We start from the raw sequence: 26,861 nt of genomic DNA, 5'->3' as shown, positions 1-26,861 counted from the left end.
GAAACCAGGAAACTTGTACTTACCAGCATAGGTTGTTTTACGTGCTTCAAGAAATAACCAATTTCATCCTGGCAAAGTAAGGAATGAAATTCTTGAATAAATTAGGAAACACAATAATTACACAGAACCAAAATGCCAAAAAATTTAAATACACGTTATATTAGTCTTTTTGTTCTATTGCAGCTTACCTCAAGCATATCTCAGGCTCTTGTTCTACAAGAATTTTAAAGCATCAGCCTATGACAACACTGCTACTGAAAGTACTCTCTCTCCTCCAGTTCTTCCTTTGCACCTTTTTTTCCCTTTATGCTGAGAAAAATATGTAAAGAACTTATGTAAAATTACTGTTTTCAGTATTTTTAATTTGGACAGATGCATGTCTGCATTCCCTTCAAAATTCTATTAAAAATATTTTCCTGCACAGAGTTAACATGTCTTCAGGTATTATGAGGAAAGAGCAGGATGGTGTAAATACCTGCATAGATAAGAACTGGAGAATAAACAGTAGGATAATCAAATGTACTAGTGTCCAAATATGTGAAATATCTACTTTGCGGTTTAAGATTTTTTTTGGAGGGGGGGAGGGGAGGGAAGGAGAGGGTGGAAAGAGAAAGTTCCTGAGCTCTTTCAGGTTTTCTGCAATGAGTCTGGCACTGCGTAATGATTCAGATGTACTGAGCTCAAATCCTTGCCCAAAACACGGGAGCCTGTATGGTATAAAATGCTGTTCAGATGGGGCAATGGGAGGGTCTTTTATACCTGATCCTCTTGGAATAGGGGCATCTTCAAAGGTTTATGGAAAGAGCAAAGGGAGAATTTATTTCAAGCAGTTTCCTTTGCTTTCAAGGTTAGAGTTAGAGAAGTATAAGGGGAGTGACGTAGGTGAATGTTACACACAGGGAAAGATAGGTTCAGAGTTTCCAGAGAGGATGGGCAAATCGAGTTTGCTGTGTAGAAGAGGAAGCTGGAAAGGGAGTGAATAAAAGTGTTGGTGGAGACTGGATCAGAAGTGGGAAAGGAAAACAATTTTGGGAACAGTAGTCACCAGTGTGTAAACTTTTTTTTGGACACAAGTCTGAGAGTTCAGACTTATTCTACGTGATGATGGCAATCGACAGCTTTTGCAAGCAGCAAAGATGGGTAGATCTACCCCACCGTTTCTGTTTCTGGCAGCGTGCTCCTGCTCTGGCTAACTCCCTTTTAGCCTTACTGTGCAAACAGTGCAGGCAGAGGTGTTCATATAATATTTGTTGAATAAGGGGGAGCAATTTTTTCCTAACTTTGGATGTGCTAATCTTATAAGTCTATGTGAACCATGATAAAGATCTAAAGATAAGTTTAATTTTCAGATTTTTGCTTCTAAAACGCATGGCTGCTGTTAAATAAGTGTAGGAATTTACTGTTTCTTATATTCAAGTGTCCAAATGAAGGATTGGAGAGAAAGGAAGTGGAGGGGTAGAATAAGATGTTACTAAAAGCTAAAGCAGGTTTAGTTTTATTTGGTGGTTCCATTCTGAAATGCTTCCTCCTGGCTGTTGAAACAAGGCTGCAGTAACTCCCAACAACATATTTACTAGACTTGTCTGAGATGAGCAACTATTACGAAAGGGTGGAATTTTTTTCAAAAGAAATGGTTGTTTATGGGGGTTTCTTCCCTTTTCTGTTTCTGAAAGAGTAGCTTTTTGCAATCTGTTTTCCTCCTCTTGTTCTTACAAATTTGGATTGTCTGTCTTCTACTTAGCTTCAAGATCATATTGGGACACAACAGTAACGGAAGCCAGGCTATGGAAAACAAATATAGCCAGCTGGAAATGTAGTTATGGTTGGGGAAATGTATTCAGAAAAAATCCCAGCTTGCACTTAAAATATCTGTAGGATGTTGAAAATTCTTTTCATATAGCTCATGATTTCCACAAGTATTTAAAAGCATCTTGAGCTCGATAACACTGTTCTGGTTCTTGATAAGGACAGTACTTGATAAGGACAGTACTAAAGGTACCAAACAGTTAGTTCTGTCTACCAATGAATTGACCTCATTTAGCAGAACAACACAAAGCATTGTCATAGAAACCAACCTTCTGAAATGATGGTGGTGAGTCCTGAACTGATCTGATGAAAAATGTCATTTGAGAAAGTAAGGATAGTGTTGTAGTTTTTGGCAGCTAAAATTCAAAGCCTAGAGAATGTGAAGCTTAAGCAAATGTGTGGTGTTTGGAGCAACCACCTGGCACTGCTGGTGGCTATTTCTCTAGCCAGAATAGATGAGCTCCATCATTCTCTAACTCCTTTTAGCTCTCCTAGATTTTGAGTTAGGCTAGCTGATCAACACAGAGTTTATTGAACAAGTTTCAGTTTCCCTGAGAATAGACTTCTGATTGAAACTGTTATTTTTCCTTTACTACTCTGTGACTGAAGTGCTGAACTTAGGAGTGACTCTAGAGATAGTGGGGCCTGAAGTTAGCTTTTACAGAAAGATCCTAGCAGGGACCTTAAGAGCCACCTCATAGCTGGTGCGCACCTGCCCTGGTTTATAATGTGCAAGGAGCTAGGGAGACTTCAGATGACTTTCTGTGTTGTCTGAATGTTATATGGCTGGGGAAGGGAAAGATGAGAGGCAGAAGGGTTCAGCGTTAATTCATCCTGTGACTCATTCAGCCTCTTTCCTCTGTGAAATGAAGATAGTTGCTTACCTTGCAAGGTTGTTACTGTAATAAATATAAAACTTGGAATTCTTTGTATGAAAGTCACTGTGAAATTTCACCTGATCTTTTTGCTTAATGCTAGGGGATTGTAGTTTTGTTTTTAAAGCTTTTAATTCTTGAGGTATAGAACAATAAAGCTTTCATTTGAGTGTGTTCATCCAAAAATAATCTTTTGCACATCCCTTTTAGTCCATATTGCTCTCAATTGGTAGAACAGTCATGTTCCTTATTATAAATGGAACATAATAAAAGATGGTGTTGTACTTGGATTATAACATTGGCTGTTTCACAGCATCTGACTGTGGCCTTTGACAGAAAAAAAGTTACTCAGCTCTCTTCCCATTAGGAATAAGGTAGCACTTTGTTAAAGTGATAGGCTTAAAAAATTATACAGAAGAAGTATTACTTATTAATATGCTACATAAGCCTGAAATATTAGTAGGGTCTGTAAAACTTCTCTTGCTAAATATTGTCCGTCTGTTGGCTCTTAAAGAATCTTGCTTGCAGTTTTCTCTCTCCATGTTTGCTGTGTGCAAAATTTCCAGGAGTTTGTTGGGACCTATTTTTATAAGGAAAATTTTCTCCTAGAAATTGCAGTGTATTTTTTTTTTCTAACTCTGTAAGATACATGCATCCTGAAAAGCACACTCCCATTCAGTCTGGTTTCCAGAACTGCTGTGTTACAGGAGGGAGGAGAGAGGAAATGGATCCCCCCCTTTCCCCCAACCAAAGCACTCTATACTTTGCAGACTTTGAAGTTTTCTAGGGAATGGTGCAAAGTTTGCAAAATGTAAAACAGAAAAGATTGGAATGCATATGTGATCCTTTTGTGTAACATAAATGGGGTAATGGGTAAAATAGTATGGTTAAGAATTTTACAAAATAACAAACAGTCCAGTGTATCAGATTTTCCTGAGTGCGAATAAACAGTGTGATAGGTGAAATCTTCAGAATAATGATGAAAAACATAATAATGAAAATGATGGAATAAATTCCCAACAGCAAGATGTATTCTTTTCTAATAATTTTGCATAATTACCCAAACTGTATCTGAGTATCAAATGTTCTGTTAGTAAACAAATTAAGCAAGTTGGTGCTTTTTTTTGTGCTAAGTGATCCCAGAATAGAAAGAATATCAAATTCTTAATGGGTCACTGTTATTTTGTAGGGCAATGTCAGGGGTGAGTGGAAATACGTTTATTTGCTTTTTAGTAATGTGTAGATGCCTTGGGAAAGATGGATTTCACTGTGTGGTGACTATAGTGACATTCTCAATTCTTACAAGTATGTGCAGTGGTGCCTGGCATTCGTGCCTCTGCCAGGCTTGACAACCCTGGAGTGATGCAGTTTAAATACTTCCACCTTTTGCCTATCTCAGTGAAACAGTGCTGTGCCTAGTACAGCCTTGGATGCCCTGGATGCAGAGGGCGAAGGGAGATGTTTCCTGCCAGAATTCCTAGTGGGAATGCACTAGTGGGCCTGGGGAACTGCCATGATTTTGTAGTGGGCTTTATGCAGCATTTTGCTAAATAAATATGTTCAGAACTTTTTTTATATGTTATTTTTTCTGGAGCTTGGAGCCTGGTATTAAGTGGATGTTAAGGCTTATTAGCATATTATATTAACTGATAAACACTGGAAAGCAGTTCCAAGGCCAGTTTGTAACTCTGTGTACTTGGCTGATGACATTTACTATGGGGAAATAAAAGATGTTGCTAGAGTCTAGCAAAAGGAAATGGAACAAACTTGAAGCAGTCAATAGAGGATGCCTGCAATAACAGTAACCCAAAATGAGGGGTGTGTGTGACAGAATGAGTAGAAACTAGCTAACAGAATGATGTATGTGATACTCGGTATTCTTATTCTTTTTGTTATTTCAGGAGTTGCAGCAAAGTTTCCCAATGCTTTGTGTCCTAATACGGAATCTCTATGCCTTAGCTCTAGAGCACAAGCCTCGTGCAAGGACTCCCTTTTCTCTGAATTCTTGCTAGTGGTTGGACAGTATAAATGCGGTAGCTACAACACAAAATGGTGCTATTTGAAGAAAAAGAATTTGGGTCAGTGAGAAAATGTAACTGCTTATAAAGCCAATTTGTCTCATTGGGAATACAAAAGCGTACAGGCAGAGATGGGAAGTTGCTCTGCGTTGTAGTGGTGTTCCTGGAAGCGGCTGAGGGACACGTAGAGAAACCTACCTGTTCTTTCCCAAATCTGTTGTAAGCTGTAGGATTCTTAGCTATCTGAAGATGGGCATCAGTGCAAGTGTATGTACTGCTAGTTATGAAACAACTTTTACAAAGTAAATTTTGTTCTAATGGCATACTGGAGAGAAATGTGTCATCTTTCTTCAATAATAGTGTGAATTCGCATTGCACACAGGCATTTACTAAAGGCATGTATTGTTAAAGGACTATGTGAGACTCTTCAAGTTTAGTGTACTAAAACTGGAGGGGAAATTTGTAAAGAACTGTATCAACCTAATGTGTCATAAAGTATTGTCTCCTAAGGAGATTAAGAAGAAAGAGCAGTGAAACGAATGCTGAAAATGCACAGGGAATGTGCAAACGTACTTTGTCCAAGTATCTTCTCCAAGCGTATCAAATACAGATGTTGGGTTACTAATGTTGATTGTATCGATCCACAGCTGCACTTCCAACCAGAGTTGCCTTGTTTATTGGAAGCTCAAGTTTTTCTGCAGGTCTGAAACATTGGTCACCGTCTCCTTTTGAGACATCTTCCATTGCAGAGAGACATCTTTGAATTAGGCAGGCAGTGGCAGAAATTTAGTTTCTCTTTCGCCCTTGGAATACCAGTGTGGCATGACAGGCTGAATTCAGTCAGCAGCGTATGGACTCTGGCGTTAAAGCGTTGATGTTGGCTTGCTTGTTCTGCTATGTGAAGTGATGGCCTACTTAAAATGTTAGGTAATGGCGTATTGAACAAAATTCCCACTGTGAGTACCACAAAGAGCAAAGGACCTTGGCTCGCAGCTTTCCTCGCTCCTCATCCCCACTGTAATTAGCAAGTGTAGTCTGGGGGTGTTGCGCTGCACTTTGCAAAGGAGTTACTTGACACAACAGTGTTTTCTAGATTGTTTCTTTTGTTCCATCCAGATGAATGTTCAGATTTAGCAATTTTTTCTCGTCTGAATGAGCAGTTTTGTGACTGGAGAATTTGAGGTGTCTCCCAAGCTCCAGATTTGACGCAGGTTTCTGAGAGGGGGGGCTGGTTTTCAGAGACAGCTGGAATTCCACTGTCTACATGGTGGCTTTTTCAATTGGCCATTAACTTTGGGGACATCCAAAATCGGTGATTGTTTTTGAAATTATAGGACACTTTCTCTCTTCTGCCATATGGATACTGCTGTATGAATGCTTGGCAAAAGTTACTTGCTTTCCTGTTACGTGTAAGCAGTGTTATAAGAGAGTATGTTCATAACATCAAGCTAGGTTACTTTTAGCCCTGCTTAGATGAGCAGCGGTGTTAAATTTAGTTTTTCTCGCCAGAAGTAAAGCTTCACGGAACAGGCTGAGCTTGGTTTCTTGTGTGCATTACCATTTAGCTGAGCCATAACATAGTTCGTACATTCTCACAGACTGAAGGGAGTGTGGGTGCTTAAGAAAATATGTAACTAAAAATAGATTCTCATTTCTCTGTTCTTACTAGACATTCATGATAAATATTTGGGGCCAGATTGCGTCAAGAAACTACTACTATCGTCATCTCGCTGGGTTAATTCTAGTTCTAATGCAGCTCCCTGTAATGCAGGGACTTAAATTCTCTGTTCTCTGGGCTGTGCTGCTTGGCTAGTTGTGGATCAGAATGCCTCAAAGCACTGCGACGGTGTGGAGAGTTTGTCTTTTCTAACGCTCTTTGTTTTCCACTTTCATTCACAGCAGTATACAGTTCTCTAACGGATGGGTGCTCTGTTTTCTTTGACCGAATGGTATCGTTCAAATGCAAAAGCTGGACGCTGCAGACCAAGACCTGCATTAAAACAAACACAAAGTCTGAAGATTGTGTTGTAAAACAGCTTATTTTATATATTCAATGTTAATCAAGTTATACTGTATCTTTTTGACTCTTTTGGTAACACTGTCTTCATACTTAGAAATGTGGTTTTGCTATCCCTTCCTGTACGTTTGATACAGAAGCTGATGTAGTACACTGTTTGGACTAGTGATTGTGATGGGTTTAAGGAGTTAATCGTGTTTCTGCTAGGTGATTCTGAACAGTTTTGTGATTAATACTAAAAGATTTTGTGGCCTGTTTACAGTAACTGTATGTGTTTGCACAGTATCGTAGCTTTTATTCGCCATTTTAAGCCATTATGTATCTTATCATTAGTTTATTCATAATTTTTACTGTGCTTTAGTTACTCTTGTAGCTTCATCTCTGGTGATTTGCATATGTGTAATGTATGAGAATGTGTACAAAACACTGATGATTCACCAGTGATGCAAAGAAGCTGAATTTTCTAAATCAGTGTGCCTTAAAATATTATAAACACTATGCATGCCAAAAACCTTCATGGATGCCTCTGAAGATTTGTCTTCAGTTCTGAAGTATTGCTTGCAAGAATTTCTGTCACAGGCATTTTTATCTCTCAGCTGAGTGATGGCATGTACTGAACTTTTTATATACCGTAACACTAATTTTCATTGAGGTTTTGTAATAAATTGTATGAATGTGGAAAAAAACCTGAATTTTGTTTTTCAGCTAACCCGTGAAATGTCTTAGCTGCATCATGCACAGTACATATTCAAAGGATACACAATATTTATCCTGGAGAATGAAGGGCTTTTCCAGAATGTTTCTAATACAAACTGCTTTGATTTCATTTCAAAACAACTTAAAAATGCTTTAGTTGGAAGTTAGGTAGCAAGTCTTTGCATCCACCTTTTTTAAGCAAAAATTCATTAGATGCCTACTGACATTTTTTATGAGTGTAAGTACCTGGAAAAATCTGATCACATACCTTACCTTGTAAAACCATGAGTGTTGCTATTTCCTTTATGTCATTACTGAGTACATGGCTACCTTTTGCATGCTTTTGTAATCTTATGTATACACATAAATGTAAATTATTTTGCAAATATGGGATTGAGACACTTTGTCTTCTGTACTAAATTGGGACATCTTTCATGTAATAATTAGCCCTAATTCTGTTGTCTGGCAATGACTGTTTGCTAATGCTATTCTGATTAATTTGCTTCACAGGGATGCATATTTGGCTTGTGTTTGGAGTTAAACTTCATAAAATGGACATTGCATTGTAATGTCAGGGGCTGCTATAGTGAAGTTGAAAGAAGAAATGGGGTGACTGACTTGTATTTACATAAAGTGTCTTCAGATACTTATGAAGACTTGAATTATAAGTGTGTCTGAGAGGGCCAAGGTGGGAGAGATTTAAATGTAAGCTTTTTTCTCATGAGTTGAGGAAGCTGTGTTCCGTGATGCATAATTTTTTTTTCCTCCTTCAACATCTTGCATCATCTTAAAAAGATATGCTGTCCATTTGTGCTTGTGCGAGTCAGGAGAGCCACAGCCTTCCCGAGAAACCAAGGCGTTTTAGTGACATTCCACATGAGCTGTCTGTGCAAAGGTAACGTGAATGGTTCATCTTCCAAAGCAAATTAGGACAGTGGGGGAGCAGGCTTTCAAAAACATCTAGTCTTCAATTTTATTAAAAATAGAGCTTTTCTTTTTTTTCAAAGGAAGGCATTTAAAATCACTGCCGCAGTTCTTGTACGGGAAGTCGCACTGAACACGTTTTCCCGAGCAGGTGCTGATTAGCGATTGATCGTTGCTGCTGCCTCCTGCTCTTCAATTCCAGTTGGAGCATTTTGGCTCAAAACCTGAGATCTATTTGGATGATTGTCCAAGAAGGTGTTACAATACCGCTGATACCTGTTCGAGTGCTTTCCTTTCAAACCAGGCTTAATTTCTATGCGCTCTGTCTGTTCTTTGTCTGATACTCTGCAGTTACATTTGGACTTGACTTCGTTAAAGCACTTCACAGCTTATGGGGGGAATGTACATTTGTTAAGCTAGTCCTTACTACTGTGAGGGGCCCTGAAGAGAGGGCTCTGTCTGGATCCTGATTTCTGACCTTGCATTTCCACTCCTCTCTGTGTCGAAAGTGTGGAAGACGATTCCATTTCCCTTGGGAATTGCACCCAGGCCTTCTCCAGGCAGAAGCACTGGGACAAAGAGCCCACATGCAACTCTTGCAGTGACTCTGCTTGGCAGGATCACGGAGTGGGTGACTACAGCCCATTCAGTCTTCCTTGGATTTAAAGTGCTGTGGCAGACTATGGAACGACTCGTGAGAGGCTGATTGGCTTGTTGGTGCCTTTAATTGTGGTGTGGAGTTTCTAATGGTCTGTGGCTGTCTAGCATTTGAAAACAAGCAAATATGGAAACAATTGCCTGATTTTTCTTTTTTTTTTTTTTTTCCCCCTGATGCTTTGAATTGGTGAGTAAAAATGAACTTATGATGGCTTAATGGGTTCTTAAAACATACATGCCTGGGCTTGCCAACCTCCGATCTTGGAAGTGTCTCTGCTTTGATGTGAGGGATGTTTTAGATGAGAAGGTGGAAGAGATGACGGGATAAGCACTGTGATGACTACAAGAATTTGAAAAGCTGGTACTATGGCATCAGTGGCTGTTTTGTCCCAAGATAGGGGGCCACCCCTGCAGTTTGTGCTGCCATCACCATTTCATGCTTACGCTATGCTGTGTTCAAGAGAGATTTAAGTCTGATTATTTACCTGTCTTTGAAATGCGGAAGTGACCTTCTTCCCTGTCCCTCCCTCCAAAAAAGTACTGTTAAAGTCAATGAAAGGAGCTGGGTTTCCTGAGGCTTTGGCTACCCCTCTTTACCATGACTAGGGAGATAGGGTTTCTTGGAGCTGTTCTTAAATCGGTTGCTAGTAGTGCTTTTGGAGGGTTTAAAATTCATTTTGGGCTCATTCCTGCCTCTGCTTAAGACGTTGTACTGACAGCTTTTATCTAAAATGACTTTAAACCATCTTAAGAGGAGATAGCTAATGGAAACAGCCCCTTCCTGCTTTGCACAGCACCCTTGCAGTATGATTCAGGGCTTCCCACTATATTTTTGAGATGCTAAATCTGGCAATGTTTCCTCTTTGGTTCAGTTGATTTAAAAAAAAAAAAAAAAAAAAGAAAAGAAAAGTGGTTGTGTTCCTGCTGGAGCGTGAGCAGTGCTCAGCGCGTAGTGCCTGGCTCTCCCGTCCGCGCACCCGCGCAGGCCTCGCCGTGGCTCCCGGGGGATCGTTCGCGGGGCTGAAAGGCGGCGCCGGGCCGCGGTGGGGCCGCGCTCAGGTGCCTCCGCGGCGAGGAGCAGCGTTTGCGCCGCGGGTGCGGAGCGGCGCCGGGGCCGTGCGGTGCCGTATCGTGCAGCTCCGTGCCGTGCAGCCCCGTGCCGTGCCGTATCGTGCAGCCCCGTGCGGCGGGGCGGGGCGCGGCGGGGCGGGCCGGGCTCTCCGGGATTGGCCGCGCCGGCCCCGGCCCCGGCCCCAGCCCCAGCCCCAGCCCCGGCGGCGGCGGCGGCCCCGCGGCGCGCACGGCGCTATTGTCGGCGGGCGCCGCGCACCGCTCCGCGCTCCCCCGCGAAGGCCGAGGCGCCGCGGCACCATGAGCAGCGGCATGCGGTACAAGAGCAAGCTGGTGAACCCAGGTGAGCCGGCGGGACGCGCGGCCGCCCCGCGCCGCCCGCGCCCCGCGCCCCCCTCACGCCCTCTCCTCTCTTGTTTTCTCTCCGCCGCCGGCTCCTGCCGCGGGCATCCCGCCCTCCGCCGCCGCCGCCCTCCGCCCGCCGCCGCCGACCCGCCCCGCAGAGGAGAAGCAGGTAGGTGCGCGGGGAGGCGCGGGCGGGGCCGGCCGCGCTGCTCCTCCGCGAAACGGGCGTTTAGCCGCCTTCCCCCCCGGGCGGGGCTGGGTCTCGTCTCTCCGGTGCCGCCGGCGGGGCAGAGCAGGCTCGGACGCAGAAGGGCGGCGCGGGGGCTGCAGGGCGTTTCTGTATTGGGAGCACGTCTGCCCGTGGCTCCGCGGATGCGCAGGCACAGCCCGGGGGGCTCCGCGCCGCTGCCGGGGTGGCCGGCCACCGCCGCCCGGGCTGGCAGCCTCCGGGCGCTGGGGAACATCTGTTTGGCTCTGCAAGGCAAATGGCTCTTCGGAGACGTGCCTTTGAGTGCTGGAGAGATAGAGGGGGGTGATGTAATCAGATGACATCAGCAGGTTTTTTTTTTTTGGTTTACTGTTTGGTCTTTGAGGGATTTAGGGTATTTTGCAGGAAGAGGAGTTCCTCTGCTAACGCCCAGGTGAGGGCAGGCAGCAGGGCCCGTGCGCTCCTCAGCACCATCGGGTGATGCCGGCGGTGCCTGCTGCAGATGGGCTGCCAAGGGCTTTTCTGCCTCGCAGGGCGGAGGTGAGGGTACCGCAGCAGGGGCGTGCGGGCTCCGGCAGCAGGGAGAAGCGCACCCATTCCCAGCCTGGCTTGCACTTGCCGTTGGGGCCAGTCTTTCTCTGTTTGGGGCTCTAATTCCCTATGCACCAGACCCTGTCTACCATTTAGTGCTACTGCGCAGCCTTTCTGGATCGCGGAAAAGCAAATGTGTTTTGCAGCAGCTTGGGCGTTCACCTGGCCGCTGCAAGAAACAGGATTTTCTATGTAATGCAGACTTGAGCCCTGCGAAAAGACACCTGTGTGTTTCTGTGTGCCGCTGATTGCAGCGATGAGAGAGGAACAAAGTAAATCTAACGGCAGTAGGATAATGGGGTCCTCGGATGCATTTTTCCTAAGCTACTAGAGTTTTGCTAGTACTTTGTAGTTATTTGCTAGCATACTGCTGTTATTTTAGTTCTCGCTTTATTTCTGGAGGGAAATACTCCAGAATGCAATCTGAAATCTGAGTCAGGCTAAGCTGTGAACTTGGGAAGAGATGTGTGACCCCCAAAACCCCATGCTCTTCTTTAATTTCTTATTTTTAAGCAAAGAGGGAAGCAGGTTCCGTATAAGGTTCTATTTTTGCTCTCGAGGGGAATAACTGAGGCAGAGATCTGAGCAGTTTACTGTAGGTATCACCATAACTGCTGGAGGCCCGCGTTGCACTGTAGAGACGAGGGCTGGAGTCCCTACCCCAGAGAGCCTGTCCGTGGCACTGCATGGCGTTCCACTGTGGCAACGAAGGTCTTTCCTCAAATGCGTAGGCGTATGCATGTATATCCAGATATTATATGCTGAGAGTGTAGAATGGGTCTTGCATGACAGAGCACAGTTAATTATGAATTTGTGCCAGCCATGTTATTTGTGAATGGTGGAGGGGAACCAAGCTGTGAATACAAAGCACTCTGCTGAAATGAGAGTGAACGTTTAAAAACACAAATATCCTTATTCGGTGTCCTTTCAGAGCAGGGATTTTCTTCTTGGGCAGCCTTGTCCCAGTCTACTCGCATCTGGCAGCAGGTACCAATTTAAAAGACTTACTACAGCTGCAAGTTTTGCCTTTACATTTTTTTAAAAATTATTATAAAAGCTGTATAAATAGCTACGAAATGAAGTGTGCCTCTGAGAGGGCAGTACAATAGATTATATATGAATAAGGTGGCCTTCAGTAAAATCTTTTTTTTTCTTTTATTTGCTGAGTCCAAAAAATGTGGTGTCAAAGAATGTGTGTTCATCTTCCTTTGTTGTATAGTCATAGGGTGATGCATCGTCTCGGGCAAGGGGACTCTGGTCCGTTGGTGGGACTCTAATCGTTACCATATATGAACAGAAAATAACAGTAGATTGTCCACCTCTCTGATTCCCAAGGAATGACCTGTTAATTAGTGTACTTGGGGCTGGATCCGCGCACCACTGAAGCCAATGGGAGATTTGATGTTAGCCTCCACGTGCAGTGCATGCAGCCCCTCCAAGAGGGAGGGCTGTCTTTTAGGGCCCTGGATTGGGAGAACCAGTTTCTGGTCTGGGGCTCTACGGCAGGTCGTCCAGTGAGATCAAGCTCCTCGGTCTCGTGATAGCTCAATTCAGCACTGCCCAAGTAGAGATGGTTTCTCTTCTAGAAATCTGCTCTCTAGGAGGGGTTCTCGCTGTGAAGCTGGGCAGGCAAATGAAGCACTGACTAATGTCCCATGTGCAGAAGAGTAGGTGCTAGGTAAGGGGAAACCTAGCAATTTATTACAAGAGGGTATTGACATGTGAACCAAACAAGGCGAGTGCAGCTGATGGACACACTGCCAAAGCCCAGGGTGTTGCTGTGGGAGGAGTGCAGGTGAAACCTTCCAAACACCTAGTTAAGCTGGAGTCTCCTGGCACGCTCCTGCGGGACATGCCTCCCAGCTCATGCTGTTGCCTTGTGTGTGTTTGGGGTGTTCCTCGCGCTGTCTCTGGAGCTGGCTCCTGCTCACTCAGGCCCACGTTTCCAACGTTCTTTGAAGTCATTGTTTCTCTTGAAATTGGGAGGATGAGAACCTCTCCTTCCCAAATTGATCTCTCCACCCCAGCAACTCGCAAAGTTGTTTGGGGTGTGGGAGCAGAGACTGTCTGGTGGATCCAGTTCTTTCAGTGGGTTTGAAATTACAGGGCTGTGCCTTTTGCATTCAGCTTGGTCCTTTTCTCTACTTCAGTGCGTTTTGAAATGGTCTGCTTGTCGGTAAAAATATACGTGTATGGTAGTGTGTTTAGAGAGGATGCTGTGTGAAAGGTAGTTCGGCTGGAGGAACGGTTTCAGTGTGAGTCTGGGCGTTGGGAACTCCCGAATGCATCACATTTGTATCTCAGTTTTTGAGACTCTTATATCTTCAAACTTTATATTCAAACTTCCTTGCAATGTTCTTAGAAAAAAGAAAGAAGCAGAGATTTTCATCATTCCTGGAACAGTAGATACTGCAAGTGCAGAGATGTCCCCCACTAAAATGGCAACTGTACCCACATACAGCATCATTTTAAGATTAACCTTCAAAACCTAGTATCACCTACCAGAAGACTTTGGCTAATGGAAATCCCCTCATTCCCTGTTACTTTGTGCTGACTCTTCTTCTCCCCCTTTTCTCTGTTGTGCCTATGGAGGAGCAAACCCAGATGGGCTGTCAAGAAGTATGTAGACCCCTAAGAAAGTTACGCACAGAGGAACCTGGGATATTTCTGGCTGTTGTCTTTGACGCACTGTGGACCACCTGGGTGCAGGCAGCTGCTCACGGCAAAGAGCAGATTAGGAGGAGGAAGGAGTGGTGATTCACATGTCTCAAGCTGGCTCAGAGTGACCATAACGTGACCTTTGATTTCTGTGTAGACACGTGTGTGGTGAAAATCGATCAGCTGGGCTTTGCGAGGTATGTGATGAAAAGTAGCGTGTGAGGGGTAGGTCTCCTTGCACAGCAGCCTGCTCCTGGGCAGATCTTGGTTCTTATAGAGTCCCCTCCAAGTCTGTGTCAGAGCAGCTTGGAGGATTCATACGCATGTTACGTGGTGGTAGCATTGCCATCGTTCACCCAAGCAGGTGTTTTCCTTAAAATAACAGTTCTTGTAGTCTTGTGATTTGGGGAAAGTTCTGCTTTCTTGTGCCTATGCTTGTACAGAAAAGCTGAGAATCCAGGAGGCAAACAGGGAACCACTGACTTTCTACTTTAATTGTCTCAGGGTTTAACCTATGATTTTATAGTCAAGATTCTCTGAGTCATTGGGAGTGGCAATGTGGATCTGTGTTCGTGTGCACAATCTGTCCTATTCTGTATCAGTTCAAGCTTTGGGGTGGTCGTGGTGAGGTTTCTTTCCCTAGCAGAAAGCAAAGTTGTGTTTGCAGCTGGTGAGTGGGATATTTCATCACAGTTGGATAATCTTTCCCTGGGTCACGGATTGCCCTGGGAATGAGGCTGCTTCGCTCTGGCTCCCCGTGTCACCGTCTCTTCCAACCTGTGGTCTCCAGCCCTGGTCTTGCCTTCTGGCCACCGAAGTCTCCCTGCCAGAGAGGAGTAGTGAATTAGTCACAGAATCGGGAGGTAAATCCTGGAAACACTCCTCAAGCAGCCCCTCTCTGCTTGTTTTTCTGTTGTCCCAGGGTATCTTGGCCAGATGTAGCATAGGAGTGGAAGCTTCTGCTTCTTTGCAAAAAGCCTTATGGAGCTTGTGGAATTTTTCTTTTTTTTCCCCCCTCCTTTTTGGCCCATTTGGAGGGCCACAGACCAAGGTGCCTTTCGGAAACAAGCAAGGGCTCAGCGCTCAGCAGCGTGTCGGGAGCTGGGTGCGGCTGCAGCAGGTCAAGAGGCTCAGCCCTGCGTGTCCTTCTGCTGCACATCTGTCTAAACAGTCCTACTGCAGGAGGCCCCTGTGTCACACAGACGGGCTATTCTGGGCTGGGGAGGGAAGTCCATCTGGGGCACTTGGACTTCTTTTTCTTTTGGGTTTTTTTTTCCTTCTTCTCTTTTGGCTTGGCTTCTGGGAAAAGGGCTGTAAAAGGAGGTCAGCACATGGGCTGCTTGGTGAAACAGAACTGCTGGAGAGCTGGGCACAGAATCTGCCTCCTGCTGCTGCTGTTTCATCTCTTCAGTTATTTATGCTCTGAATGAGTAAAATGGGCATCAGTACAGGGCAGGGGAGGTGCAAGTCACAAGCTGCAGTTTGTGTAGAGAAGTAGGTGTTTCCTGCACAGGGACTTCCTCAAACTGCTCAGCTATGCATGTGTGTCCACAATTTCTGCTGCTCCTGGATGAACTATGCAGGGCGATTTCAGGCACATTAGCCAAATTTCTGAGTGCTGCAGATGTTGTGGCCTGATCCCTGCTGATGTCAACAAAGTGAGAGCAAGCTTGGTTTAACCCCAGGAGATGCCTGTGACATGGTTGCTCAACTGCCGGCTTGCAGCCTGCCGGGGCATTACAAAAGGTGGTTCACAATTGCAGAGGTGACAATATTACTGTCATCCAAATGAAGGAGAAAATGGATCCCTGGATGCTTTTGGTCTCCAAGGTCAAGGAGTCTCTTTCAACCTCTTGAAACTCTCAGAAATTATATTGGCATCACACTGATGCCATTCTTCATTTGATTGTTCTAGCAATAAATGTAATGGGGCTGTGACTGTATTTTTTTTTCTTCCTTTGAACAGCAGGTACTTGAGCTGCAAAAGCTATTTTAGAGAGGGACAACTGGTGGAATTCCGGGTCTTCTAGATCCCGTATTGCCTGACCTCTGTTTCAGTCTAAGTTGCTGTCAGTTAAATACCCAATAAGGTGGACGTCCAGGGAATCCCAGAGAGATTCTACACTGAGCCGGCTGTTAGCTCGCTCTGCCAGGCCAGGCTGGCTCCTTGCTGTGTATCTTTAGAGCTTTGACAAATTAGTTTTAAACGTTCAGTCCAGAGGGTTTCTCCAGCAGTTTTGGGACACCCTGCTACCTATAGCAATGGCTCCTGTAACCATGCTGCAGTAGCTGCCAAGAAAGACCCGCGTGTGCTGAATCCAAGCCTCAAGAGTTCTCCCCATCTTTAACGCTTCTAGCGCTTCTTGCTGGGAAATCTCTTAGCTAAGCCAAGAGGGTTTCTCTCATCTCTTCCAGTTCAATTGACTTTTTTGTTGCTCGTTTCTGAATAGCAGAATATGAACTGGAGGGCACCTTCTTTGCTTACCCACACAGCTTTCTTGCCTAACCAAGACTAGGATTTTACCCCCTTTCTGCCCAAGGCTGGGATTTCCGTAGGACAGTGAAACCACAAAGAATAATCCCCTAATACTCCTGAAGCAAACATTTTTGTGAAGCATATGCAAGTTGCTTTATCGCATACTGGAATAATTCCCACGTGGGCTGGTTTGTGTGTGTGTGTCTCTACAGTGTGGTTAGCCTCGAAGCGTAGGGAAAAATGTTTGTCTGCCGTTACGCATTCCTTTCCTCCCAAGGAGTCATCCCTGAAACTGTGAAGAGGTTTGCAGTCATCGTGTTCCCACAAAGATGCTCAGGAGCTGAAATTGTGTGCGGTGCCTCGGGAAAGCTGGGATGAGATCCCAGAGCATGTGCTCCTCATCAGTATGCGAGCTGCTGTTCATCCACAGCTTGCTCCTCCAGAAATGCTGATTAAAATGAAGAGGGGAAGGTGGTACTGAGTGTGCTCAGAGGAGGGGTTTGTGCACACGATGCTGGCTGGGCTGTGGGAAAGGAAAGGAGTCTTCTATTGCTCCCACCTTAAGCAAGAGTCCTTTATGTTCTGAGGGCTGATGAGTTAGTATCCTTAATTCCCCTCTCATGTGAGTTTATTTCCAGTGCTTTAGGTGAGATCTACTATGGCCTGGCAATGCTCAGCTCTAGACTGCTGCCCCTTCCCTCGGTCCGTCGTGCCCAGCTCCTGCCCACGAGGCTGTTAGCCCTGAGCACCGTCACGGCAGCCACGTGCGGGAGGGCGCTGGGAGAAGAGCCGGCTGGAGGGCCGCGGGGATGGGCTTGCTGATGAGCAAAGCCTGGCTAAGCGTTGGCCGAGGGGAGCTGCAGAGGAAGTGAAACTTTGCACAAGCATCTGGAAGGGTGTAACGCCAGGAGAGGGAGGAGAATTGTTTAGTTTCACTGGCTTTAGTACAACTGTCCCCTGCTGAAGTCAAAAAAAGAGAAGTTGAGGCTGAAGTGCAGTTCCGGAGAGGAACGTAGCTATGCCACACAGGACAGCACAGTGCAGGGATGCGCAGATGGCAGAAACCTCTCTGGATGCAGCTGGGCAGCTTTGATTGCATCAGCCTGAGGCTGTGCTGCGGCAGGGAGGGCCAAGGGAGGCTCAGAGCGAGCGCGGCAGAAGCACGGTGTGCTGGAGGGTGTCAGGCCGTGGTTCCCACGCTTGGGAGTCTGCACTTGCTGCGTGGCAGGGTGTGAGCCAGGAGCCAGCGTAGCGTTAAATCAATGAGAGGTGGGAAGCCCTTGTAGAAGTTAACTCCAGCTTTTCACTCACCTCTTCAGTTTGGGCTGCTTTTCTGCATTTGCACTAGCTGACAGCAGTAAGAGCCTCTGCCAAGACTGAGATGTTCACCCTGAAGGAGACAGAAGTCGCGTGGTGGCTGACCCCTCTCTGCCTGCCGTGGCCATAGCGGTACCGTGCAGCTGCTCTGGCCCGAAGAGCAGGGGGCCGCGGTCCTTCCCCTGCCTGCTCTGCTCTGCTCCGCTCGGCTCTTTGCGGGAACTCGGGGAGTGCCCTGTTTGCTACGAAGCTGTTACTGAGTGCGTCCAGGGCGTGTGCGGAGCTGGGATGGCCTGTCTCCGCCTGACCCCACCCCGGCTGCTGGTGCCGTTCTCGCAGAAGGACTTCTGGCAGAGGGAACCGGGAGCTGGGAACAGCAGTCTGAGCAAATAAACCGCAGGATCATGAGCGCTAGCTCCTGGAGGCTGGCCACGGGGCGCGAGCCTGTCCCGCTGACCTCTGGGCATTTTCAGTGCAGAACTGAGGGGAAAAAAGATCCACTAAGTCAGCCTGTGGGAAAAGAGGCTCCGAGGACTTAACGTCTTCCTTCTACTTTCTGTGAGGCAAAGCCCGTGGCAGGGCAGACGTGGTCGTGCTCCAGTGACTGTGTTTCATTTTTCCTTGCAGACCCCTGGTGTCTGGAGCTGCGTGAACACACAAAAGAGGGCAGGCCAGGCCTTTTACTGCCTCAGTTTGTATTACAATTATTTTTTAAGATTGCTTCCCCGGCGAGTCACTTTGCTTTCAGCCTTTTGTATTGTCCCCTGGCTATTTCTTCAGGGTGGGACCTGGTCCAGTCCTGCTTGCCATGCTGAGCTCATTCTTGCTGTGATACATTCGCATATGAAGTCGCTTCAACTTCTGCAGTCTTATGTCCCCTTTTATTTTAAAATAAGTTACGTATGATGTAAATTAATATTCAGGTAAGATCTGAGTCGCTACATTAGGCATCTGCTACCTGCCCATCCTACTGTCGTTGTCCCCTTGGTTGTCTTCTTTGTAGTTTAAAGGCTCTCCTGAGTTTCGGTGTTGGGTGTTAAGTGATGTGGCGTACTGGAAAGGTGGGCGAACAGTGTCGGAAATGCCCATCTGGTCCAGGAATAAATTCCCCCTGCCCAGGGCCCGCTGTCGAAACGTCAGCGAGATTTATGGCCCTTAGGGGCCTGCAGGTTCTCTGAGCTTCCTGCTGCTCGGGGCGCTGGTGCCAGCTGGGCTCCGGCAGTAGTGGAAGAAGCATCACAGCCTCCCGGGAGCTGGCATTTGCCCTCCTTCATAGGCAGCGGGGTGACTCGAGGCCGAGGGGGTTAAACTCCAAGGGAAGTCGCTGGCCTGTAGCACAGCCTTGCGCTGTGCGAGGCGAGCGAGAGCGTGTCACCGCGGCAGCGAGAGAGATGCCGTCTGAGGTGATCTCCCGTCTCCCAGAGGCTGGGCTTGCGATCCCGGCTGGTTTCTGCGGGGCAGCACTGTCGCTGCCTTCGCTGGAGCGCGCAGAAGTGGAAGCGCTCATGCCTCGCTCCCGAGATGAATACCTCTGCTGTTTGTCTGCTTACTTTAGAGAGCTCTCCTTCCCTTGAAAGGAGCCCTTGGCAGAGTGTGTATTTATGAGGGAAGCGGGTATAGGGGAGGACAGTTATTCAACAGGAGTTGGTGCGTTTTCTGGGCAGTTAATCCAGGCACATGCTTGGGACGGACTCCAGCTCCGCTGAGCAGCCAAGCGCTCCGGATCTGCTCGTGGCTGCCAGCAGCCCTGGGGTGGACACTTAAGCTCAGACCAGGCCCACGGGGGTGAGAAAGTCAGGGGTGTGTTTTCTACGTCCACTCCAGTACTGTGACACCGACCTGTTTGGGACCCTCCTACTCATCAGTGCTGGGAGCAGGAGATGTTTTCAGTGCAGTGGGAGTGTGTCTTCTTGTCACTTGAATCAGCCTTGTCTGGCCACGCTCAGCCCATACCAGGTTCACAGGATTTGACTTCACAGCTCTTTAAACAAACCAAAATGGACTGGATGGAGCCCAGCGTTCCTCTTCCTCAGTGCCTGCTCTGTTCGGGCCGCTGGTCCTCAAACAGCAAGGCTGCGTGCCATCGCGTTGCTGTGTGATGGCATTATTTTCCGCAGCCCTCATTAGTGCCAGTGAAAGCCTTGCTGTCTGCGGCGGCCGGGCCGGCCCTCCGCAGCTGCTCGGCGGCTCCGGGCAGTGCCAGGCGTTTTGCTGCCTGGTTTGAATGGCCGATGTGATTTGAACAGCTCCCTGCTCCTCCCGTGATCGCGCTGTCATGGGCAGGTGTCAGTCAATAGCACAATTGTTCTCCCAGTAAACAAGTGACGGTGTTTTTGCAGTTGTACTTCACGTAGCGGCAGCGCAGCGTGTGGACGGGGTTGCTGATGTGGGCTGTCATGGGGCTGGTTGGTCTGAAAGCTCATGAGCCACCTTCTCGCGTGTCTTTGCAAAGCCCGTGTGGGTGTTTCGGTGTGTGCCTGGTTCCTGTGCTGTGTCTCGTGCTTGGCAGTGTTTTGTACTGAAGTGTGTCCCTACAGGATGGAGCTCGCAGCACGGAGGTGGGCGTTTTGGTGGACACAGATCCTGACCGTCACGGCAGCGATCCAGGAAATGTCTGGGAGAGGCCCCTGCTGTCACTGCCGCGGACACCCAGCGTGCACCCGAGGGCTGAGCTAACTCGTGGCTCTGGGAGATCCATGTGTATTTGGCACCCTGAGCCAGTCCTTTAGGGGTTTAGGGCTTTCCCATCAGGGCAAATAACTATCTTTCTTTCTTTCTTCTTTCTCAGAAAATAAAATAATTAGGGCATCCACCCACCTCTTGGCTGGCATCCTGCAGTAATAAGCCAGCATGAGTTAGCAGTGGAGGAAAGCAGGTCTTGCCTCATGTTCCTAAGGCAAAGGTTTACGAAGGAGTAGGAAAGGAAAAATCAGTTTTCCCACTTACGGCAAAATTACATCAGAGGAGGGTCCCATCAAAGTTTCTGAAAGGCAGGCCATGAATGTGGCCTGACACTGTTGATTCAGTAACGTACAGCGGGAATAGGGTGTTGCAGAGGTGTGCAGGCGAAGGGGTGTGTGACCGTGTGTGCACACAACCGGACCTCCTCCGACTGTGCCCTGGTCCCCAGCACTGAAGGTAAAAATCCTCACGTTACAGATTTTTGCCCTCTGTGGGCCTCGGACTGGGGCCTCGGAGGGTGCTGCCGGGCCTGGCCGGTGCGGGGTGACGTTCAGAGCCCAGCTGTGAGGGAATGGCGCATTTCCCTGCGAGGGGCAATGCAGGGAGAGCCCACACTAGACTGTGACTGGAGAATAAATCCTGGAAAATAAATCCCAAAAGACTGCTGTTTGGCCTCATGAGTCGGACCCCAGGCTAGAAACCCAAGAAAATCCCTTTCCATTCTGCATGTTTGGTCCTGAGATTTCCATGGAGATGTTTAATTTGGATTCTTTAAAAATACTCAAGTGTGACTTTTTGTGCTGTACTGCAGGTCCCGAGAGCTGTTCGTGGGTATCTGATCTGATTTTGCACCCGTTCTCATTAAGGGCTGCGAGTGACATCTTAGCTCTCGGCCTGCTGTGGCTGGGGCTCACGCTGCATGCGTGCGCGGGTGCTGTCTCTTGCTTAACATATTGACCAAGCGTTGCTTCGTCCTGCCCTGCTCTTCTTTCTTACCCTCGTGGCTGTTTTCATTTCTTTTGGGTTGCCTCTTAGGAAAGCACAATTTAGCAAATGCGATTTTTCCACTACGTTGCTTCTGAGTTCTTTCTAATGTTGGGTATTGCTGTGCTCTGTGTGTCCAACAACCATAGCATTTACAGTCAAATGACTTTCTGTCTTGTCTAATATCTTCTTTAATCCAGTTTCATTTCTCTGACTTCCAAAAATCCATTATGATCATTTCAAAAGTGACATTTCCGTGAACTCTACCTTTCCAGTGCCTGCTCCATTAACATCCCCCTTCTTACCCCTCAAGTACTTTCCAAAGCTTGTTATTCTCAGGTGGAGCCCAAAAAGAGAAGAATGAGATCAGCAGTACTGCTAAAAGAAATCCATGAGAATGAGGAATTTACAATTAGCTACTCCTTCAGAGCAGGACTGTGTTAATGTGTCACTGTTAACATTTTGCTACAGGGCAAGTAGAGATTGTATTGATGACTCTGTTTAGATAAGCTTTAAATTATAGTAGAAATGAAGACTGAAACAGCAATAAGAGCAGTGTCACAATAATATTGTCTGCAAAGAACAGATGTTCACTCTGAAGGCCGTGGCTTTTTTGGACAAGGAGAGGGGACAAATCCCTCCCTCAATCTGGGAGAAAATATCATCCCTGAGATTTTGTCAGGATGATCCCAGTATTCCAGGTCTGTCCTGGTCAAACTGGGTTGTCTGGTCTGGCTGTGTTACTTTATACTGAATTATCACTGGTGAAATTTGCCAAAATGGCAGGTTAGGTTGTAAGCCCCATGCTTGGGAGGATCATAAAGCAGCTCTGATGTTCTTGCCCCTAGTGCTAAGCGCAACGGGGCCTTGGAGCACGAAGGCAGGTGTCTGTGTGCTGACGGTCGCTATGAAGCCCTCCGCTGGGTTGCAGCCCTGCAGTTAGGCATCATGCCAGCCCAGACCTGGGGGCTGTCCCCGCCTCAGATGAAGCGATCCTGCTTGCCATGCCTCCGGGATTGTCCGCGTGTTCTGGATTGACCAAGGAGCTGATGCGTTCGTCTGGCCTATGCTGATGTTGTAGAGATGAAAGGCAATAGATGAAACATCAGCTTTTCCACAAAGGCCATTGCGGAATACAGTAATTTTAAAGGCAAATCTTTTAGGCAATACACATTTGTGGTAATTTGTGGTAATACACATTTAAGGCCAGCTTTTTTGTTGTTGTTTTTTTGAAATAGGGATCAAAGCGCCTAGGTCCTTTGAAATTGAGAGGAGCTGAGCACCCCATGTTCTTACAGATCTCGTCCTGGGCAGGGAGCCTGTCCCCGTTCCCTGCCACGGCTGCTCTCGCTGATTTGAAATGCTGTGCAGCACGAGCTCTCGCCGTCTCCCATGAGCAAGCTGCTGCTGCCGAGGGGTTCACACACCTGGTGCCAGGCTCACAGTTGCCTTTTATGTGCTGTGGTCCACGGATTATGTCCAGGAAAGGGGTTGGCGGAGGAAAATAGCTAGGAAAATACTGCAGGAGGTAGGTCCCAAGCAGCTCTGAATGGCCCTTTCATCCTTGTCTCAGAAATGAGCAAGAGCCATGGAAACAGAAACTCTGCAAAACTGGCTTTGAAGGGATCATGTGCCGTCTCCTCCCCACCAAAGCCCATACATCTGGAGGAGGGAAGCCGCTTTTGTGTGGCTCTGTTGCGCTGCTTGCGAAAGACTTCTTTTCTTTTCTTTTTCTTCTGACGCCTGAGTAAATGTTTCCCAAGGCAATTTCTGTGCTGGAGGTGGGCTGTTGGCGCAGAGCTGGTCCCAGTGCTAGCTCCAGGCCCACTGTGCACCTCGGTGGCCACGGGAGAGGGAGCTCAGCTGGTCTGAACAGAAGGGCTGTGTGAAGGATGCGCTTCATGATTCATGTTGTTGCAGCAGGACAAGGTGCAGATGCCAAGAGCTCCCAGTGTCCTCTCTTCTCAGCACCATGGCATACCTGGAGGGACAGGCCCATCTCGGTGAGCGGTCACGCCGTGGTCTCATTTTTGGGACTGAAACTTTTACAATGGACTTAGGGACCTTGCTTGGAGGAGGTGCTTTGTTGTGAATTAGTGTTCTTACGTCTCCTTCCGCCTTGTTTCTTTTGCAAACTGTCCTCTTTATCCTCCTCCACACTCTTCCTTAAATCCCTCCTGTGCATACTTGGCAGCCCGTAGCTAGTGGTTAGTCACTGTTTATCACACTAGCTGTGCCACTTTCCGACTGATCTGGTGCCTGCTAGTTTCCTTGTGTACTTCTGATTGCAAGTCCTTCGGGGCTGGGCTGTTCCTTGTGCTCCGGTTGGTCCAGTGCCTCCCAGGTGGGGATGTGCTCCCGGGGGAACGTGGGGCTGGCTGCAGTCCGCTCACTGGGCTGCAGTGCCTGACCCCAACGCCAGATGCTTCTGCATCCTGCATGCCTGTTTCCGCTTCTCCGAGACTGGCCACGGGACTGGAATCTCACGCAGGCAGATCTCTTGCCTTTTGCAGTGTTGATAATTGCGGACTTTTTTGCCTGGTTGAACTCCTCCTCGGCCCTGCCTTTTCCAGATATGTGCGTGACATGAAGGGTAGCGAGGCAAAGTGAGAAGTGCAGCAAAGCGGCTGCTTTGCTGCAGCGAGGACGTCTGTATTGATTGGGCTCCCTGCAGTTTGGGAATGGGTGCTTTCACCTTTAAAATCCGGCTCGAAGGCTCCTGCATAAACAACGAAATAGGATCTGCCCCAAGGGGAACAGTTTGTATAGTTAAATCTAAGTATTACTGGAAAAGGAAAATACGACCTTCGTCATCCCCAGCTCTGCCAGGGCACGGATGGCATTACGTCTGCGAGATTCCTTTGCACAGAGCAAGCGTGACTTGCCTGGGAAGAGAGATTTTTCTGGAAGTAGGTTAATGTCTTTCTGTGGCTCTTAAAATACTAATGAGTCTATAACATCTCTTCCACATCCTCAGATCCTACTGTCCCAAATGTTCAACAGACCCTTCGTGGACCTTTCCAGCCTGTAGTTTTGGGGAGTACAGGGTGTGTTTACCTGCATCTTTTCTGTGAGTTCCTTGAACACGGTACAGTCTGATTCTTACTAAGCTGCGCTGAGCAAAGCTTTTGCCTCCAGTCTGAATGACCTTTATCTGTATGCTGAGCAAGTGACAAAAAAACCCCAACAACGTGCATATATAAAGGCTTTGTGGGAGCGTTAGGGAACGTCTGCCCTCATGTGCAGGATTACGCCTGTGCAGTGGATCGGAGGGTAAAATGGCTGCTTGTTTGTGCACATGGAGCAGCTGAGCACTGGGAACTTGGGAAGCTTGTAGGAAGCAGAGGGTCTCCTACAAAGTGTTGGTGGGTTTCCTGGGACAGAAGAGGGCTCCAGGCTTCCCAGGGTGTCCGGATACGGGGAAAAGAGCACATTTCTTTCCAAATGCCTTCCAGCCAGGGCCCTTGAGGACTCGAGCCAGGGCAGGCTCAAGTGTTCGTGTGAAATTCTCCTTGCTGCTGTTTTAGAGGCAGCAGAATTGAAGCCCAGGACAAAACACCTCTGCACTGCTGTCTGGAGGCTCCCAAGGCCATGACTTTTAGGGATACGCAGCACCTTACTGTGGTGAGGGAGCAGCTCCACACCTCTGTGCCGCAGTCACACAGACTGAAGCTTCCCAGAGGCGCTTGAGCCCCAGGAGTCCCTTTAGCCCAAACGTTCAGCGCCAGGCCTGCACCTTCCTTGTGCCGGTGCTGCTGAGCGCAGCGGGGTGTGAAGCACAGCCCGATCAGCCCGTCGCTGTCAGAGCTCTCCTGTCATGACCTGGCAGCACTGAGTGTAGGATGACCATGGCTCCTTGTCTCCCCTCCAAGGTAACCTGTCTGCTGGACATTTGCTTCCTCACAGGGTCCTTTGCTTGTCGGTGGCTTCTGCTGGCATCTTAATGAGGTACAGGTGTGAGGCCAGAACTGGCAGAAGGAAGCTGTTGGGAATGCAGCCGGGTGGGAGCAGCCTGCTGCTTCCTCCGCCAAAATGTGTTAGTCCCACAGAGCTTTTATGCCTAGTCCATGCTGAAGAGGACCCTCCTGTCCAGCTTGAGTGTCTGTGACCAGAGCCAGGATGTAAAAGAGAGGCTTTTTTCTCTGGTACCCCTACTTCTAGAAGGGCTGAAGCCCACCAGGAGAAAGCTCTCGCTTTCATTGTGGTTTTGACCAGTTGTACCTGGCATCCAGGGTTAGCTTCTGGAGAGAGGCTGGGAAACAAAGTCCTCTTTGGGGTGAGCAGTCATGCTGTGCTTCTCCCGCTGTTCAGCCCAAGGGTTGCTCTGAGCCAGAGAAACTAGCCCAGGGCTGGCAGCTCAAATGGTCCGGAGTTCTAGTCTTTCACCTGCAGGTAGAAAATCCTAGGGATATGCACATACGTGATCCATAGCTGTGCACACAAGCTTGCTCTGCCCCTTGCTCCTCTAACCATCACATTCGTTATCTCCCATTAGTCTAGTACCTGAGAAGGTGCTGTGTCCACAGTTGCTTTGGCCAGGCACTGCTCTGGCACGTGTTCAAGGCCAGGTCATGTGCGTTTTCATGCATGGGCAGCAGCTGGGTTGGGGTCCAGACAGCACATGGATGCAGCAGCTTTGTTTTCTCACAAAACGGCCCCACACACGTGGTGGTTGCCACTGCAGAGAGTGGCTGGGAATTCTGGAAGAGACAAGCAAAACCTTGATGGCTTTTTTTATTAGAGCAAAATTGGGGTGAGGGGAAAAATCCATGGCCATGTGGGAGGGAACTGTGTGGCAGTGATGTATCTTGGCTGTTACTGCTTGAGGCACTGTTGGACACTGTGGTCAGTTTAGTGCTTCCAGGAATGAGACATTGATTCATCTGTGGTCAGTTTATTTTTAAAATGATGCCACTAAGCTCTCGGTCTGGCTTCTCCTGGCCAAGCGTGGCCTTTGCAAGGCTATTTTCCTCAGGACCCCCTTGTGCTGGTGACCTGAATTTCTGTCCCTATTCAGTCTGGTTCCTGTGGCATTAGTTAAGTAAGTACCGCCTGATCCGCATGCGAGGAGCGGATCCTGCTGCCGTCTTGGCCAGTGGTGGTGGCCCAGCTCACACGGGTGCCGTCATCCATTGCAGTCCTGACAGGAGCACAGACCACCACCGCTGACTGTCCTGGAGCTTATGGTAGTTCTACAACCTGTGTTACATCCTCAGCTGTTGGTGGCTCTTTTAAAGCCTGTGCTGTGACCACGGGCGAGTTGATCACCCCCCACATTGGCAGCACAGACCTGTTCTGAGGTCAGGTTTAGCGGCGTGCTTTGGGCACAGACTCTGGAGAACATGGCTGTGCTGGAGAGGACACAGGGTCGTGGTGTTTGTGCTCGGTGCTGCGTGGATGGGGTTAGTGCCCAGTGCAAATTGTTTCAAACACTATGTGCATGGGGAGGAAGAGAGCTGGGCTGCTGCCGTGCAGTTTGAGGGCCAGCGGTTGGAGCTGGGCACGAGGTGGAGCAGCGTGGCTGAGCTAGTCTGGC

The 26,861-nt window shown here is 47.8% G+C and overlaps 2 protein-coding genes across 4 annotated transcripts in view; both read left to right on the top strand.

The window, feature by feature from the left end:
- Positions 1-7,802, top strand: part of LOC112985596 (septin-2) — a 43,198-nt gene extending 35,396 nt beyond the window's left edge. For 2 of the 3 annotated variants that reach the window (XM_064522127.1, XM_026104304.2), the window contains exon 13: positions 6,599-7,802. The gene's annotated coding sequence lies outside the window, so the exon portion shown is untranslated. The remainder of the gene's footprint in view (positions 1-6,598) is intronic. The other variant, XM_026104305.2, reaches the window with a different exon arrangement.
- A 2,423-nt stretch (positions 7,803-10,225) lies between these two features.
- Positions 10,226-26,861, top strand: part of SEPTIN5 (septin 5) — a 51,213-nt gene continuing 34,577 nt past the window's right edge. Inside the window, exons 1-2 of the mRNA XM_026104302.2 lie at positions 10,226-10,407; positions 10,568-10,578. Of these exons, the coding sequence (XP_025960087.2) occupies positions 10,365-10,407; positions 10,568-10,578 (54 nt within the window). The 5' untranslated portion in view covers positions 10,226-10,364. The remainder of the gene's footprint in view (positions 10,408-10,567; positions 10,579-26,861) is intronic.

The sequence above is a fragment of the Dromaius novaehollandiae genome, chromosome 17 (genome assembly GCF_036370855.1).
Source record: "Dromaius novaehollandiae isolate bDroNov1 chromosome 17, bDroNov1.hap1, whole genome shotgun sequence".
NCBI classification, from domain to species: Eukaryota; Metazoa; Chordata; class Aves; order Casuariiformes; family Dromaiidae; genus Dromaius; species Dromaius novaehollandiae.
The sequence above is the reverse complement of the archived record's forward strand: the minus strand, read 5'-3'. Positions and strand labels throughout refer to the sequence as shown.